This window comes from Eptesicus fuscus, chromosome 13, assembly GCF_027574615.1.
Source record: "Eptesicus fuscus isolate TK198812 chromosome 13, DD_ASM_mEF_20220401, whole genome shotgun sequence".
Lineage (NCBI taxonomy): Eukaryota > Metazoa > Chordata > Mammalia > Chiroptera > Vespertilionidae > Eptesicus > Eptesicus fuscus.
The window spans coordinates 52,110,832-52,126,970 of record NC_072485.1 but is presented as its reverse complement, the minus strand read 5'-3'; the positions used below and the strand labels follow the sequence as shown (position 1 = coordinate 52,126,970).

The following is a 16,139-nucleotide window of genomic DNA, read 5'->3' as shown; positions in this document are numbered from 1 at the left end:
TTCCTACATGGCAAAAATCAACTGGTGTTTATCAGTGACTGACCCCTTTAGTCACAGCTGTGGTTTTCAATTCAAAGCAGGACTTAAATCACCTTTTATTTTCTCCTTCCATCTGGTCTCTGCAACTCATTTCTGCTTCCTGCCTGGCTCTGGTGAGTGACTGAACATGAGACTCCCGGCAGACGTAAATCCTAACTCTGGTGTGTGGCCTTGAAGAAGTTCCTCAGCCTTTCTGGGCCTGGGTTTCTTCTCCTATAAAGTGGGCATTAAAGTTCATGATCTCTTGAATTCCCTCCAGCTAAGACTTTCAACAACTGGGCTTCTGCATTTTCCCAACCTTGAATAAATGTGTATGCTGGCAAACTGATTTCTCCCAGCCTGGCCTGTGGGTGCCCCTTCTCCAGTGACTGGAATCAGCCACAAAGTCAACTTAACTGGTGCCTCCTCTGCGCAAAGTAATTGTGTATCTTCAAACTGTAGAGCTAGAAGGACCCTTGAGAGGAATGGGTTTCAAACCCTTGCTTTCTATGTTAGGAAAATTGTCCTGTGAGCCTTGCAATGTGACAGGGCCAGTGAGTGGCAGGATCTCACGCAGCACCTGCACTGTACTATTTGCAGAATGGATGAATGAAAAGGCAAAAATCCACACCCGAGTGCTCTGACTCCAAGTCCAGTGTTCTGTGTTGCCCCTAAATGTGTGCTGTTCCAGATGTTCCCAGCTCTGGTGCTAACCCTGCATTTTCTGACATAATTAATTTCCATTCAGTTTCAATAACATGGAACTAAAACAGTGACAGACAGGGAGATAGAAGCAAAAACACAGGTTATCACCAGCACTCTAAAGGAAAGAATGTGGTTTGCAAAACAAATTTCCTAAGGATTGTTATCCAGATGAGTTCTAGAATCTGCAGTTCTGCACAGGAATGCTGGGGGAGGGGAGGGAGATGTTCTAGATACTGGGCTCCGGTTCTCCTGCCAGGAGCACATTTGTCTGAATAGGGGAACCTGGAAGAGTCAATGCCTTGAGGCCCCATGACTGAAGAGCAATGGAGGGGCTGCAGGGAGTAGTATGGGGTGAACCGGTGCTCTCTGAGAGGCTGTTGTCCCCAGTCATTGCTGCCATATTTATTGGCTACAATCAACTGAGATTTCAGGAGCAAAGCCCATCAGAGTCTCTCTAGTCAAGTATCTGAACCTCAAAATTTGAGGCCCCCCTCTTCCCTGGGGTCAGTCCTGGTCTCTGATCTGAAAGGTCAATTAATCCCAATCTGACCTCCATTCAAGGAGCTTCCGGAAGGGCTGCATGCATTTTAACAGAAGACTCCACAACACAGCTGTTCCAAGCCTCACTGACGCTTCGGTGGTGACAATGATTATCCTTGCGGAAGGCATGTGGGGCCAGCTTGATCTTACTGTCCCTCCCTGAAGACGATGCAGCAAAGCCCCTCCCTCAGTGTCCCCGCCCCCAGGGTGACTCACTGAGGAGAGCAGTCACTATCTCCTCCATGCTCTCCAGGAAGCTGCTGAGGTGCTGCGTGAAAGGCAGGTGTGGGGAAGTGACCTGGGCGACCACGGCCGCGGCCTCGGCCCGTGTGGCCTCTGAGTGGCTGTCGTCAGTCAGGATGTCGGCCAAGCACAGAACGCCATCCACCTGCAGATGGAGAGAGGACGTCCTGTGCACCTGGGAGCACCACAGCTCGTGACGCTAATGAGACGGAGAACCAGGCCCTGCATGGCCCAGCCCTGGATCCAGCGACTCTGGAGGCCTATCCTTTGGCTCCAGCAGAAATCCTGGGCTTCATAGAGAGAAGGCAGCAAGCCAGGCATCCAGGGAGCAGGCCCTGGCCATCCACCACAGCAAACTACCAGAGAAAAAAGCCACTTAGAGCTCTCACTTCCCAGAGCTCCCAGCCTGGCGCCCTCTTGCATATGTTGTATGACTTGGCATAAGTCACTTCGTTTTTCTAAGGCTCTGTTCTCTCACCCACCCACAGGGTGTTGGGGGGTTAAGAAAATGAAGCAGGTGATGCTGGCTCCTGAAGAGACGCTCGTCACATGTTGGCTCTCTCCTCCCTTCCTTGGGTTAGCAGCAGGCTGAGCTCAACATCTCTCCTTTCCCACCTTCTGCACCATCCTCTCCCACAGACAGCCCGGCTGCGTCCTGGAGGCCTCTCTCTCTCTCTCTGCCCAGCCACAGAGGAACAAACCTGGGCACGATGGGACGTGAGTGCCAGATAAAGACTTCACTTCCCACCTGGTTGGTGTGGCTCAGTGGTTGAGCATCAACCTATGAACCACACCCGGAGGTCACAATTCGATTCCTGGTCAGGGCACATGCCTGGGTTGTGGGCTCAATCCCCAGTAAGGGGCATGCAGGAGGCAGCTGATCAATGATTCTCGCCCATCACTGATATTTCTATCCCTCTCTCCTTCTCCCTTCCTCTCTCTGAAATCAGTAAAAACATATTTGTTAAAAAAAGAAAAAGAGTTCACTGCCAGCTCTGCCCCCGTCAGACCTGCTCTTGGCATCAGAATAATAGCTTCTGCTTATTGAATGTTCTATATGTTCCAGCTACCACTCGAAGTGCAGTGCATATGCTTAGTACACTGATCCTTGCAATCACCCTCTGTGTTATTATTATCCCCATTTTACAGAGGAAGAAACTGAGACACAGAAAGGTTCACTGACTTGCCCCAGATCACAAACGTTGAAAGCAGTCGATTTGAGATTTGAACCCACATGGTCCATAAGCCCATGGAAGAACCAGGACGTTATGCTGCCTTCTGAGAAGGGCCACCTGAGCACAGACCCTGTGCCTCCACCAAGGGGCAGCAGATGAGAATTTGGGGGGGAGGGGGACAGTAACTTGTCAAGGTTACTCAGCAGTGCCACTGCAGCCCCTCAGACACCCCAGGACACCAGCCTGCCTGAGGCCCCTGCAGCTGAGAACCAAGGAGGTCCTCCCTGTTAGGAGCGGCGGGGTAGGAATGAGGCAGGGGAAGAACCAGGGAGAGGTGATTTGAGGAGATGCTCCCCACACCTGCCGCAGGCCTGGGGCTCCTGTCCCTACACCCTGACTTCCTGCCACTCAACCCCAGCTCCCCGGAGGCCCGTGTCTTGTTTGACTAATTACCACCAGGGAGTTCTGAGCTCCCTTAAGTGGCTCCTGGGAGCTATGAGGTCCATTAGCTCTGAAAGCCTTGGCAATCTCAGATTCAAAAGAGACAAATGTGGAAACCAGAGCCCGGGGGAACTGTCCTCAGTAAAACTCACCTGGGTGTGCTCAATAAAAGAGAACAAACAGCAACCCGGCTGCCCCGCCCGCAGGACTGAGTTCATGCCAGGTGTTGACTAACAGGCCCTGAGAGACCAGGCCTCATTTGGGCCTCGAAATAGGAAACAGCCCTATTATTGCCAACCAAAGAAACCTCTCAGGCCTGTCTGGCCTTCATCCCTTCCCTCCCTCCAGCACCATCCAAGGCTATAGCTAAGGGGTCTCCGATGAGGGGATGTGTCAATCATCCAGTTTCCCTAATCTCACCTGGGATGCTGATGGAGTTACATCCCTGACCCAGCTGGGAATACAGGTCAGACCCAAAGCTAGTCCCCAACACGTGCTTGGAGATGGGCCAATCGGAAAACACCAGAGAGGCCAAGGAGTCGATGGTCCCCATGGGCCTGGCGCCACCCAGGGCCTGGATGCCAGGCCAGCTCCCCAGCCCAGGATGCTGCTTGGCAAACCCACTGAGCACCATGTCCCTGAGCGCGTATGGGTGCCAGCCCTCGCGCTGGAGCAGAGGGGCCGAGGGGCATGGGGCATCATCCACAATAACCATTTGCAACGTGACTTCCCATGAGGAAGGGGCAGCCTCCCACAAGCCGCCCTGACTCCACGCCCACACCCCAGTTGCGGGAGGTGGCCCTCCTCGTAATCCACAGCCCAGCACGTCTGCTGTCATCGTAGTGTTTCCCGCACTGACCGGTCCTGTTTCTCCAAGGTGTGGGCCAGCTGCACCACGGGGGGTTTCTTTAAAACACATTCCGGGGCCCCACCCAGACTTACTCGACTGGACTCCGGGAGACCCGGGATCTGCCTTTTAACAAGGTCTGCAGCGAACTGTGTGCACCAGAAGCCCCGTGTAATGTGATTCTCTGCTCTCCTGTCTGTCTGTCTGTCCCTGTTCTGTAGGGAGCTCTGCGAGCCTGGGGACCACAGCTTGTTCACTCGTGGCTGCTCCAGGCCAGGCACATAGCAGGCTCTCGGTAAATGGGGAATAAATTCAAGAGAGTAAAACTTGACGGAAGACCCGAGGACACACCTCAGACAAGCAAAGGTGGAGGAACCTCCATGCAGGTGGAGGGCACGGCGGGATCGACAGCCGCTGCAGGGAAGGGCAGCTTTGGGGAAGCAGGCAGCTCAGAAGCATGGATTCTGCAGGTTCCTGACCCTCACCCCACCCTGATGTAGATCCCAATCTCTTCCCTGCCTTAGGTTTCCCAGAGAAGAGCATCTGGTGTCCTGTCCAGGCAACTGACCACTGTCTCGCTTTCCTTCTGACTTGTTTTATATGCCTCAGACCATTTTTGTTCATTTATTATTATGAAACATGTTGTCCCTTCCAAAGAGAGCATTTGCAAATTTATTAGGCATTACAAAATCCTATCGAATAACAGGGTAATATGCAAATTAACCATCACTCCATCACAAAGATGGTGGCACCCATAGCCACAAGATGGCGCCCAGTCCTCTCAGCCCCACCAGAGTCCCCCAGTTCCGGGGCAGTGTGAGCAGCCTGGCGGAATGCTTGCTTTGTCGATGAGGCAAGCGTTCTGCGCCCAGCTGCAGATGGGCCTCTGGGCCACGGAGAGCCTCTGGGCAGCGGGCGTGGAGCGGCCAGGCCCTGCAGAGAGCTACTGGTGCATAGATTCATGCACAGGGCTACTAGTAATAAAATAAACACCTATACTATATGTATGTCTATGTGTCTAATATCTGGGAAATCTACTCTTAGGAATAAAATAACACCAGAATCCCCCTGGACACCATTCTTGATCTCATACCTCTGCTTCTCCCCCCTGAATTGTGTGCTTGCCTTTCCCATGTTTTCTTTAAAGATGTATTGCATGTGTATGTTGTTTCGTTTACAAGGTTTTGAACTTGACATAAATGGGATCATACTGTACGTAGAAATATGCTTTTTTTCCTCAGTCAGCATTACGTTTGGGGAACTCCTTCCTGCTGCTGCATGTGGCTGAGGTCACTGCAGCGTGGTGTTTCATTGCGTAAATCATTTGCAATTGAATAGAGAATTCACTTCCGCATTCTCCAGTCAGAGGCTATCTGAGTCATTTCCCAGTTTTTGCTACAATGTACAATGCTGCCATAAATATTCTTCTAAGCGTCTTCTGCTACACAAGGGCCAATTTCTCTGGTCGTCTCAGCCTAGGAGTGGGATTACCAGCTGATAGAGTCTACACACCTTTCGTTTTACCGGTGTTGCTGAATTGCTTTGCAGAACAGCTGTAGCAATTTACAGTCCCACCAGCAAAGTATTAACTCACTCAACTCCATATTCTTGCCAACATTGGGTACTGTCGGGTTTTGAATGTTTGCCATTTGGGTGGGTGTGTAAAATGTTTATTCTAATATGCATGTCTCCACTTACTACAATGAAGCTAAGAGTCTTTTCATATGTTTTTGTTTTTGCTTTCCTTTGGTTTTTGACATCTGGGTTTCCTATGAAGTGTGTTTCGTGCGTTTTGCTCATTTTTCTATTTGGTGCGTTGTCCTGTGGGTCTGTTTCTCAGGCCTTTGGCTCTGATGTTATTAACCTGCCACTTAGCCTGCGGCCAGCCAGCTGCCACCCGCTCAAGTTGATCGTACCCATCACCATCTCAGTGGCTCCATCTCATCACAGCGGGTGGCCCTGAGGGGCCTCACACCACTGGGCTCTGGGCCCCCTGGCGCCTGAACCAATTCTGGTAGTGTCAGAACAAGCACAGGTTCTAGAGTCACGCCTGGGTATAAATCCTGCCTCTGTATCTTCCTACCTAGACAATTTGTGTACCTAGACCCGTGGTCGGCAAACTGCGGCTCGCGAGCCACATGCGGCTCTTTGGCCCCTTGAGTGTGGCTCTTCCACAAAATACCACGGCCTGGGCGAGTCTATTTTGAAGAAGTGGCGTTAGAAGAAGTTTAAGTTTAAAAAATTTGGCTCTCAAAAGAAATTTCAATCGTTGTACTGTTGATACTTGGCTCTGTTGACTAATGAGTTTGCCAATCACTGACCTAGACAATTTGAGCCTTTATCTATAAAATGGGGATAAAAATCCCAACCTCAGAGGACACTGGGAGGTAACTGGGATAATGCATGTACAATGCCTGCCACAGGTGGCGCCATCATCCCGGCTGATTCCCATCTGGTGGCTGCAGTCACCTCCTCTAGACCCAGGGCCCTGGTCCTGCCTGGTTTTTCTGCAGGTTCATCTGGAACTGAGACCCCACTGAAACCTGGGGCCCACAAGTTTACCCACTTGTTGGGACTTCCCTGGATCCTGCAGCCCAGAACTAAAACTTAATAAGCAGAGTGAGTCCTGTTTTAATTCCTGACCAGGACCAAGAAGATGAATAATTACAATCTCTCTGGAGAGACAAATAGTCTTATCCCTGCACCTCTTTCTAGTTCAACATGAATGGAGCACTTACCTTGTGATTGGCGCTGACCTCGGCACTGACACAGGTCAGGAAGAAATAAGAGACGGAGAAACACAGACAGACACACAGAGAAACAAAAAAATGAGAGAGACAGACAGACGCAGCGCATGCTTAAAAGGATGTGGGGATTTGTCTGGGGTGGAGCCCAGCCTCGCAGTCTTACTTGGCCTCTCTGTAACACCTCCTCCTGCTGAAAACTCTCCATCTCGGCCTTCTTTCCTTCCTGGGACTCCCTGACACCCCATTTTTGGGGGCTCCCTAGCTAACTACTAATTATCATCTCTTTTAGCCTCTCCTCCTCTGCATCCGAAGGTGACTCACGCCAGGTTTTGCTGTCAGCCCACTTTGTCCCATCTCAGTCAATAGCACCCAAACCCAAGTGGCCTCAGTGGCTCACTATGACGGCCCCACACACATACACGCGTCTAGCCCTCCATCCCTGACTTTCTTTCCTAAGACCCACATTTCAAACCTGCTACTGGATCTCTTTAATTCCAAAACTAATTTGCCTGGATATTTCATGGCCACCTCAAACCCAGTTCACTTAACCCTGAAGTGGTCCATCGTCCCTGTCTTCCCTCCTCACTGTCCTCTCAGACCAGGTGAGAAGCCACCTCCTCTGGGAACATGCACCTACTCCCCCCATCCCCCCCACCCCCCACCCAGAGAGTCTCTGTCCTCCCAACCACCTGGTCTGACCACAGCTGCAGCACTTATGTTGGGCTATCCTTATCGGTTTGGACGCTCATCTCTGCACCAGATTTGAGCTGCTCAGGGCAGCTTCCATATTAAAACCCCTCTGGTCCCAGCACCCAGCTGAGGCCTGACACATAGCAGTTCACTTGTCAAGGGTGGGCTGCATGGTGGAGAAACAGAGACCCAGGGTGGGAAACAGACCGACTAAGCAACGCAGCACATTAATGCCAGGACTGACACTTCATCCTGGCCCCCCTCCTGGTCTGTGTCCCCTAAGAGGGGCCTCTGGGAAAGGCAATGAAGGGAGAAAGGGGTGAGAGGGCCAGGCCGGTGGGGCTGCTCAGCTCAGCGCCTACTGTGGGCCTAGGAGTAACCCAGCCTGAGGCCAGCTTCCTCAGACACGGGTCCCATTTATGGACCGCCTCCATCCCCAAAGCACCCACGACCCGTCCCCAGCCATACACTTAATGATGCCAAGAGAACAATCTAACCAAAGCACTTTCACATCCTGAAGAAATTGCTGCTGCAAGCACTTCTAGGTAATTAGCTTTTACGTGTAGTGGGATGGGCCTGGGCCTGAGGCCAAGCTCCCCTTAAGGGAGGGCAGGCCAGTGGTGGCGAGGATGGTCTGGCCTGGCCATCCCCTGGGCAGCAGGACGACGCACCCGGAGCTCAGACACAGGGTGTCCAGAGCTGGTGGACGGTGAGGGTCTCCCTGAGCAGTGGGCAAAGGAGCATGGAACCCACACAGCTGAGGGACCTAAAATATTCAGTAAACACCGCTGAGATTTATGGGCGACATTTTTCTGCTGATTACTGGAAACGCATCCGTGGTGGCTTTTATGCGATATCTCAGGGACACAGGCTGGTGCACAGGCCCGTCATATATCACCGGTGCTGTCTGCCCACTTCCAGTTCCTTCTTACAGGTCTAGCGTTTGGGAAAGGCAGAGGAGTGGGTTGCTGGGTTGTGACAGTTAAACAGAATCATGCAAATGCAGGGAAGGGAGCATGACCTAAAACCCCCAAGTTTCCTCCTCCTTTCTGTTCACTCAGACACCTCAATTCTGCACACAAAAAAGAAAACAGACAAGTGGGAACCACGAAGCCCTTGGACTGCCTCTCACAGGTCCAGGCAGGACCGACCTGTTTGCCCCGGGAAGAGCCAGAGAGAAAATCCAATCATTGAGAGGGAGCAACGGCCACACCCAGGAAGCAAAGCCAAGTGTCAGCCAGGGGGCAGGGAAAGCTTCATGTGGAATACAGGACCCTGTGGGCCAGAAGCAGGATCTGAACGAGGGATGTAAACCAGATCAGGGACGGTTCAGGACAAAGTCTGTGGACAATGGAAGAGGCTAAACGCTTGCTTTATAAATGAGGTATTTATTTTAAGGAGCGATAGTAGAGCTAATCTATATATATAAAAGCCCAGCGACCAGAACAGCGGAACGACCAGAACAACCGGTTGTCTATGACACTCACTGTGGCAGCCAACCAGCCTGATCCAGGCCCCAACCCCTGCCCCCCGCCAGCCCAGCCCCTGATCAGCCCCCAACACCCTGGTTGGGGGCAGGGCCAGCCAGCCAACTGCCCTCGGACCCTACCCCTGGCCGGCCCCACCCCAGATCGGCCCCCAACACCCCAATTGGGGGTGGGGCAACCAGCCAACTGCCCATGGCCCCTCTCCCCAGCTGGCCACACCCCTGATTGGCCCCCAACACCCCGATTGGGGGCAGGGCCCACTCAGCCAACTGCCCTCAGCCCCTCCCCTTGGCCGGCCAACCACCTGTGGCCCCTGCCGGCCAACCCCTGCCAGCCCAGCCCAATGGGCCCCTATCAGGGCAGGCTGGCCGGACCCCACCCATGCACAGATTCATGTATCAGGCCTCTAGTAGCTCAATAAAAGTGACAGAAAGCCCAACCAGCCTTCTATCCTCCTCCCAAACTAATATATTCCAGCCCCTCTCAACCTGTTTTGCTATGTCAAACAAGAATCTTTGATTAAAAGTTAAGTGCCAAAATGGATAAATACAAATATTAATATGTAATAGGGACTGAAATAATGGATGTGAGAGATTATATAGCCTGTCTGGCAAGCAAGTCAGCGAGGTAGAAAGAGCTGAGTCGTTGAGGTGGAAAGAAATCAAGAATTAAATCACTTAAGAATATAAATAGAAAATAATTTCCCCCATCAAGCAGATGGTATTTCCTTATAGCAGATTATCACAAAGATGCTCTGAAGGCATGTGTAGGGGAGAGGAGTGGAGATCATGAGGAGGCAGCAGAAGGTCATAAGAACAAGTTCATCTCCCTTTGGGTTAGAACCATTAGGCATGCGCAGATGTTAAAATACCAAGTTTCCAGCAAAGTACCAGTGGGTGCAGCTGGGATCTGCCCTGTACCAAAAATAGAAGATCAGTGGTTCTCAGCCTAGTTCTCAGATGATTAGAATCACCTAGGAAAGTTTTAAGATACGAATGCCCAGGCTTCCCCACCAGAAATTCTGATTTAATTGTTCTGAGGTGGAGGCCTGGCCTCAGAAGTTGGAAAGTCCTTTAAGTAATGTTAGAGGAGATCCTGGGTGGAACACCGCTTCTGGAGAACCTGTGGTGCAGTGCAAGTGACACAGTCTTAGCAGTGGGTGGGGAAAGCCTGGGTCACAACTCGGCTGTGCTACCTGCTGACCTGGTGACATGAGCAAGTGATTGACATTGTCTGAGCCTCGTTTTCTAATTCCTAAAGTGATAATGATATCACACTTAATAATTAAATAGTAAATAAAATGCCAAAATCGTTCCCTCTGAAATCAATATGAAGACCAGAGATATCAATTTTTACCTCTCCTAGTCAACATTTTACAGTGGCCCTAGCCAATGCAATATGACAGGGAAAAGAAATGAAAAGGGCCCTAGCTGGTTTAACTCAGTGGATAGAGCATTGGCCTATGGACTGAAGGGTCCCAGGTTCGATTCCGCTCAAGAGCACATGCCTGGGTTGCAGGTTCAATCGCCAGTAGGAGGGAGTGCAGGAGGCAGCTGATCAATGATTCTCTCTCATCATTGATGTTTCTATCTCTCTCTCCCTTTCTCTTCCTCTCTGAAATCAATAAAAATTAATTTTAAAAAATAAATTAAAAGGTATAATGATTGGAAAAGGGGAAGCAAACTGGCAAACTGCCATAATTTACAGATCTCAAATTGTGTATACTAGGTATCTGTAAAATCCAAAAGAATCTACACACCATTAAAATTAATTAGTGACTTTAGCAAGGTAATTAAATGCAATATTCAAGACTGTATTTTCTATGACTAGCAACTAACAATTAAAAAATAAATATTTAAAAATAATACTTATGTTAACATAGAAACATACCTAGAAATAAGTCTAAAATAGATGTGTAAGATGCTGACACTAAAAACTTAAAACATTGCTGAGAGAAATTAATGGTCTGTGTAAGTAAAGAAATAAACCACGTTTATTGATTAGAACACCTTATATTATTTAAGATGTCAATTATCCCAAAATTTCTTTATAAATTTAAAGAAATCTCAATCAAAGCCTCAGCAGGTATTTTTGTGGCATTAACAACCTTATTCTAAAATGTACATAGAAATGCAAAAATATCTATATTATAATAGCCTAAGCAACCATTACAGTGGAATGACCGGAATGACCGGAATGACCGGTTGCTATGTTGTGCACTGACCACCAGATGGCAGATGCTCAATGAAGGAGCTGCCCCCTGGCTGTCAGTGCGCTCCCACAGAGGGAGCGCCACTCTGCCAGAAGCTGGGCTCACAGCTAGCGAGCATAGCTGTGGCAGCGGGGAGCCTCTCCCGACTCCGTGACAGCACTACCAAGCAGCGGCAGCAGGCACAGCGGGCCAGCATAAGCGTGAGCAGCACGGTGCCCGGCCCCGGTTTGAGTTCCTCCCTGGCCGCCTGCCACTTGGCACGCTGCTACATCCCCTGAGGGGTCCCGGACTGCAAGAGGGCGCAGGTCGGGCTGAGGGAACCCCTCCCAGTACACAAATTTCATGCACCAGGCCTCTAGTATATATATAATTCCTGATAAAGAAGGACAAAGTTGTAGGATTTATACTACTAAATAACAATGTATTGTTTTGTTACTTAGTAATTTAGGAGCTCAAACAGTGACATATTGGCAAAAGGATGGCCAAAAAGACTAATAGAACAAAAAACAACCCAAAACAAACTCATGCATCTGTAATCATTTTACTTACAACAAAGCTGCCACTTTAATTCAATGGTAAAAAGATGGTCTTTTTGATAAATGGTGCTGGTTAAATTGGGAACACCATTGAAAATTTTCAATTTAAATGGATCATATACCTAAATGGTAAAACAATAATGTTCCTAGAATAAAAAAAATAGAGGAGTCTTACCTTCATGATTTTTATATTTTTCATGACAGTTTACATTTAATATTATTTTGTATTAGTTTCAGGTGTACAGCATAGTGGTTAGACAATCATAATTTACAAGTGATCCTTCCAATAAGTCTAGTACCTGCCTGGCACCCTACATACTTATTACAATATTATTGACTATAGTTCCTATGCTGTACTTTACATCTGGTGACTATTCTGTAACTACCAAGATTTACCTCTTAATCCTTTCCCCTTTTCATCCATCCCCCAGTCCCCCTTCCCTCTGTTGTCTGTATCAATGAGTTGGTAAACACAAGCATTTCTTAAATGAACACAAAAACACTAACTACAAAAGAAAATATCAATAAATTGGACTTTATGAAAGTTAAGAATTTTTACTCATCAGAATATGCCATTAAGAAAATGAAAAAGCAAAAAAGCAGCCTGGCTGGCATGGCTCAGTGGTTGAGCATCCACCTATAAACCAGGAGGTCATGGTTCAAATCCTGGTCCTGGTGTGGACTCGATCCCCAGTGTGGGGCGTGCAGGAGGCAGCCAATCAATGATTCTCTCTCATCATTGATGTTTCTATCTCTCTCTCCCTCTCCCTTCCTCTCTGAAGTCAATAAAAGTATATATTTTCGTTAAAAGTATGTTTTTCAAAAAGTCAAATCACTGGCTGAAAATATATATTACAAAGGACTCACATGTAGAATATATTTTTTAAAGTTTGTAATTCAATAAGAAAAAGACAACTTAATTTTTAAATGGGCAAAAGTCTCAGACCAACATTTCAGAAAAGACAATAACCAAATGATCAATAAGAATAAAGGAAAATGCTCAAAATCATTACTCATCAGGAAAAAAGAAAATTAAAACCATCATGAGGAATTACTATACACCCAAGCAGGTCAGAATTGGGGGATTGTTCTTAATGCGCACCAGTAGTTTTATTGCTAGCTTTACCCAGTGGCCAGATAAGTTTCTATTGAATGAATACAAAAAAGTTTTACAAAATATCATACTTTAAAAATATATTAGCTTGTAAGGACATGTAATAAATAACTTCAAAATGCAATGTGTATTTAATTTTAAAGGCGTGCTTAACATTTATGTAAAACACTGTGTAATATGAAAACACGAGAATGCTCGTGATCCGCCCACAATGTGTTAAGGCGCCTTCCTACGCTGAGGGGGTCTGGATTTTTTCCAGTGAAAAGTGGGGGATTTGGGTTAAAGGTTCTGCTCTGAGAAGGCCCAGGACAAGTTGGAAACCTATTACATTACAAGATGTATCCACATCCTCCTCCTGAAAAAGACTGGCTCCATAGGAAGAATCCCCTGTTGCCCTGAATTTGTAGCTCTCCCCCCCAACATGCATGACACACACAGGACACACCGGCCCTGACCTTGGTTCCAGACCAGAGTCCACATCCTGCTTGTTCAGGAGTAAACAATCCCAAGCAGCGTGGCAGGGCTGCCACTGACGCTTCTGTCCACCAGAGGCCGCCGTTGCACAGCACATGGGGACCTCAGGCCCTGACCGAGCAGAGTCTTCGCCTGCTGCTGCACTTCTGACTCAGGCCGCCAGATCGCGCCATGCCGTTTCCAAGCTCAGGTTGCACTTGGTGCTTGGGGTGCAGCCCCCGAAACACCTGGGCCTTCCTTCTGTCTTAACAATATTGGCCGGTAATCTCAGCGTGAATCTTCGCGGGGAGAGGCGGGGCAGTGTGCCTAATTTTGTTCTCACTTCTCATCCTGGCCTCCTTCAAATACTACCCGCCCCTCAAGAAAGACGGATGAGGTTGGGAGACTTGGCAGTGGAGAAGTGAATGAACCACACCCCCTCTAGAAAGCCCCACTTGCAGGGCTGGGTGAGGTGACAGTGGCAGTCTCCACTCCAATCTGCCTGTTGGCCAGTCACAGCACAAACAGCTGGCACCCTGGGGTTCTCTGCACAGTCCCAGCCCATTCCCAGGGCGGCTGAAGGCCTGTGCCATGGGGTGTGAGGGGTGGAAGAAGCTGATGAGTCCAGGTGAGTTAGGCCCCAAAGAGAAGTGAGGAGGCAGCTGGGATCTCCATTCAAAGGCATTCTCCTTCTCTCTCACTCCTGGGTAAAGAAGGGCTGCAAGTCAAATTGAGAAACTATTTCTTGCCCGGCATTCACAGCTCCTGTCTCCCTACCCAGCCTCGCTTACAGACTAGAACTGACTCAATCACATGAAGCAGCTGTCTCACCCTGGGTCTGCATAACTGCCCCCCACACCCGGGGCAGTTAAAGTAAACTGAGCCTCTGGCTGGGAACAAAAGCATGGGGTTCCCAGCCCAGGCTCTGCCTCTCTTAGTGTCTCTGTGCCCTCCAGCCTCAACTTTCCCTTCTATAAAATGGCCATGACCATCTCTCCCTGCCTTCCTTGAAAAATGATTTTGAGAGTCAAATAAGCAAAAGGATAAGAAAAACTAGTTAACTATTTTGGGTTTTTATTTTGCTTTATTTTCTTGCAAATGTTACCTATTTCTGACCACCTGCAACCCTACAGGGAGTGGGGACTGGAGCATCGGAGCCTCCCCATCGTCCCCCTTGCACCCCGTTCCCTGCTGCCCCCCCCCTTGCACCCCGTTCCCTGCTGCCCGGGGTCTCTGTGATTTCAGTAGCCGGTCCAGGCCTCCCTGTCTCTGTCCTGGAAACAAAGGGAGGGGAACGGTGAGGGAGTTGCGTGGAGACAGAGCAGTTTCTGCTCCCCGCCCCTCTAATGATTTCCTCCTCAGACATTAAATGTAGCTCTCCCCTCCTGCCCCCTGCTCGTCTTTAATTTCTTCATCGATTTTCATTAAACTCTCCCCTTGGCTCCAGCACAGAGTGATCTCCTTATCTGAAAAACTAAAACAGGAGGTGGGAGGGGAATAGAAGGACCCTCTGTTGAAAGCAAGATGGTCTCTGGTCTCAAGGCTGGAGAAAGCAATTCCTGGGACTCTTGGAGGTTGTGTCTGAGGCTCTCTGAGCACTGGGCTTTGAGAGTCCCCCACCCTTATGGCCCTAGATGTGAAGATCCCTGCCCCTCAGATCCCCAGCCTCCTCCCTGGACCAGGGCCCCCAGTCCTGCTCTGGTCCCCAGCCCCCTCCAATCCCATCCTGGTCCTAGCCCTCACCTCTTCCTCCCAAGGTGTGGTTCAGAGAACACCACCTCCTCTCCTGTGCTCCCCCAATTCACTGAACACAGAGCTTCCCAAGGACTGAGCGCCCCACCGGCCAAGTGGGCAGCTGTGGAGTCTCTGGTCGGTTGAGGTCACTTTCCCCTGGGCTGCCAGGGAGCTCCTCTGTGACGCTCTGGGCCCAGCTCCACTGCCTCATCAGGCGGCCTCCTCCAGCTCCCGGCAGAGGTGATGCCACTGGCCTGTGGCCTCTGAGGGCCTTGGGACAGCCTTCCCCCTGTCTGCACAGCTGGGCCTCTCTTGCGCGGCCACCGGGAGGCAGGGGAGACAGCTGCTTGTCTCTCCTCCCCAGAGCCCAGCATGGGGACTGGGGGACGCAGGGGGCTTGTTGGCCCAGGACACAGGGGAGGTAGGGCAGGCTTCCTGAACCTCACTGTTCCAGAGGGAATATGATGGTGGGGAATCTGTGGCCAGGATGACAGGCCTCTAGAAAGAAAGAATGGAAGACCCGACCCTCAGACACCCCTGGAGAGGACTTTGCTGTGTCTCACATCTTGCCCCCCACCCCCATCCCCACCTGGGGAGTCTCCACCTCTGCCGCCAGCCAGGCCCACACTCGGAGCCTGGCGCCAGGGAGCCCTCCCTGCGGTCCCCACCTCAGGAGGCCAGCTCTTCCCAGGCCACAGAGGGTGAAGAACACGGCTTTAGAACCAGCCAGACTTGGGTTTGAATCTCAGCTCTACATGCATGAGCTGAGGGCACACAGCCTCCAAGTCTCAGTTTCCTCATCTGTAAAATGGAAACGGTGTGAGGACTCCTGCTCAAGCCCCACCCGACTTCTCCATACTGCGCCCTGGGCGGTGTCTGGGACCCGCCAGCCCCTCCTGCTGGTACCCCCAACGCTCCCTTCTCCACCAGCCGGGAATCTTCCCCAGGCCACCGATCTGTTTAACCCCAGCGGTTCGCTTCGTCCCTGGCACCATCATAATGGCTACCATTCATTTGTGCCCAGTGCGTGCCGGGCACCACGTTACTGCACATCCCTCCTCTGACAGCCCTGCGGGGAGAGTTCATCGTGCCCATTGGCCTGATGAAGATACCCCACATCCTGGAAGGCAAGTCGCTCACCCAAGGATACATGTCCAAGCTCACAGGTGGAGAGCCTGGTTTCCCACGAAGGTGTGG

At 50.2% G+C, this 16,139-nt stretch overlaps 1 protein-coding gene across 1 annotated transcript in view; it reads right to left on the bottom strand.

Moving 5' to 3' along the window:
* The window catches only part of INSC (INSC spindle orientation adaptor protein), a 129,417-nt gene that overhangs the window by 22,585 nt on the left and 90,693 nt on the right, over nt 1–16,139 (bottom strand). The window contains exon 8 of the mRNA XM_008150999.3: nt 1,480–1,651. Coding sequence (XP_008149221.2) covers nt 1,480–1,651 — 172 coding nt within the window. The remainder of the gene's footprint in view (nt 1–1,479; nt 1,652–16,139) is intronic.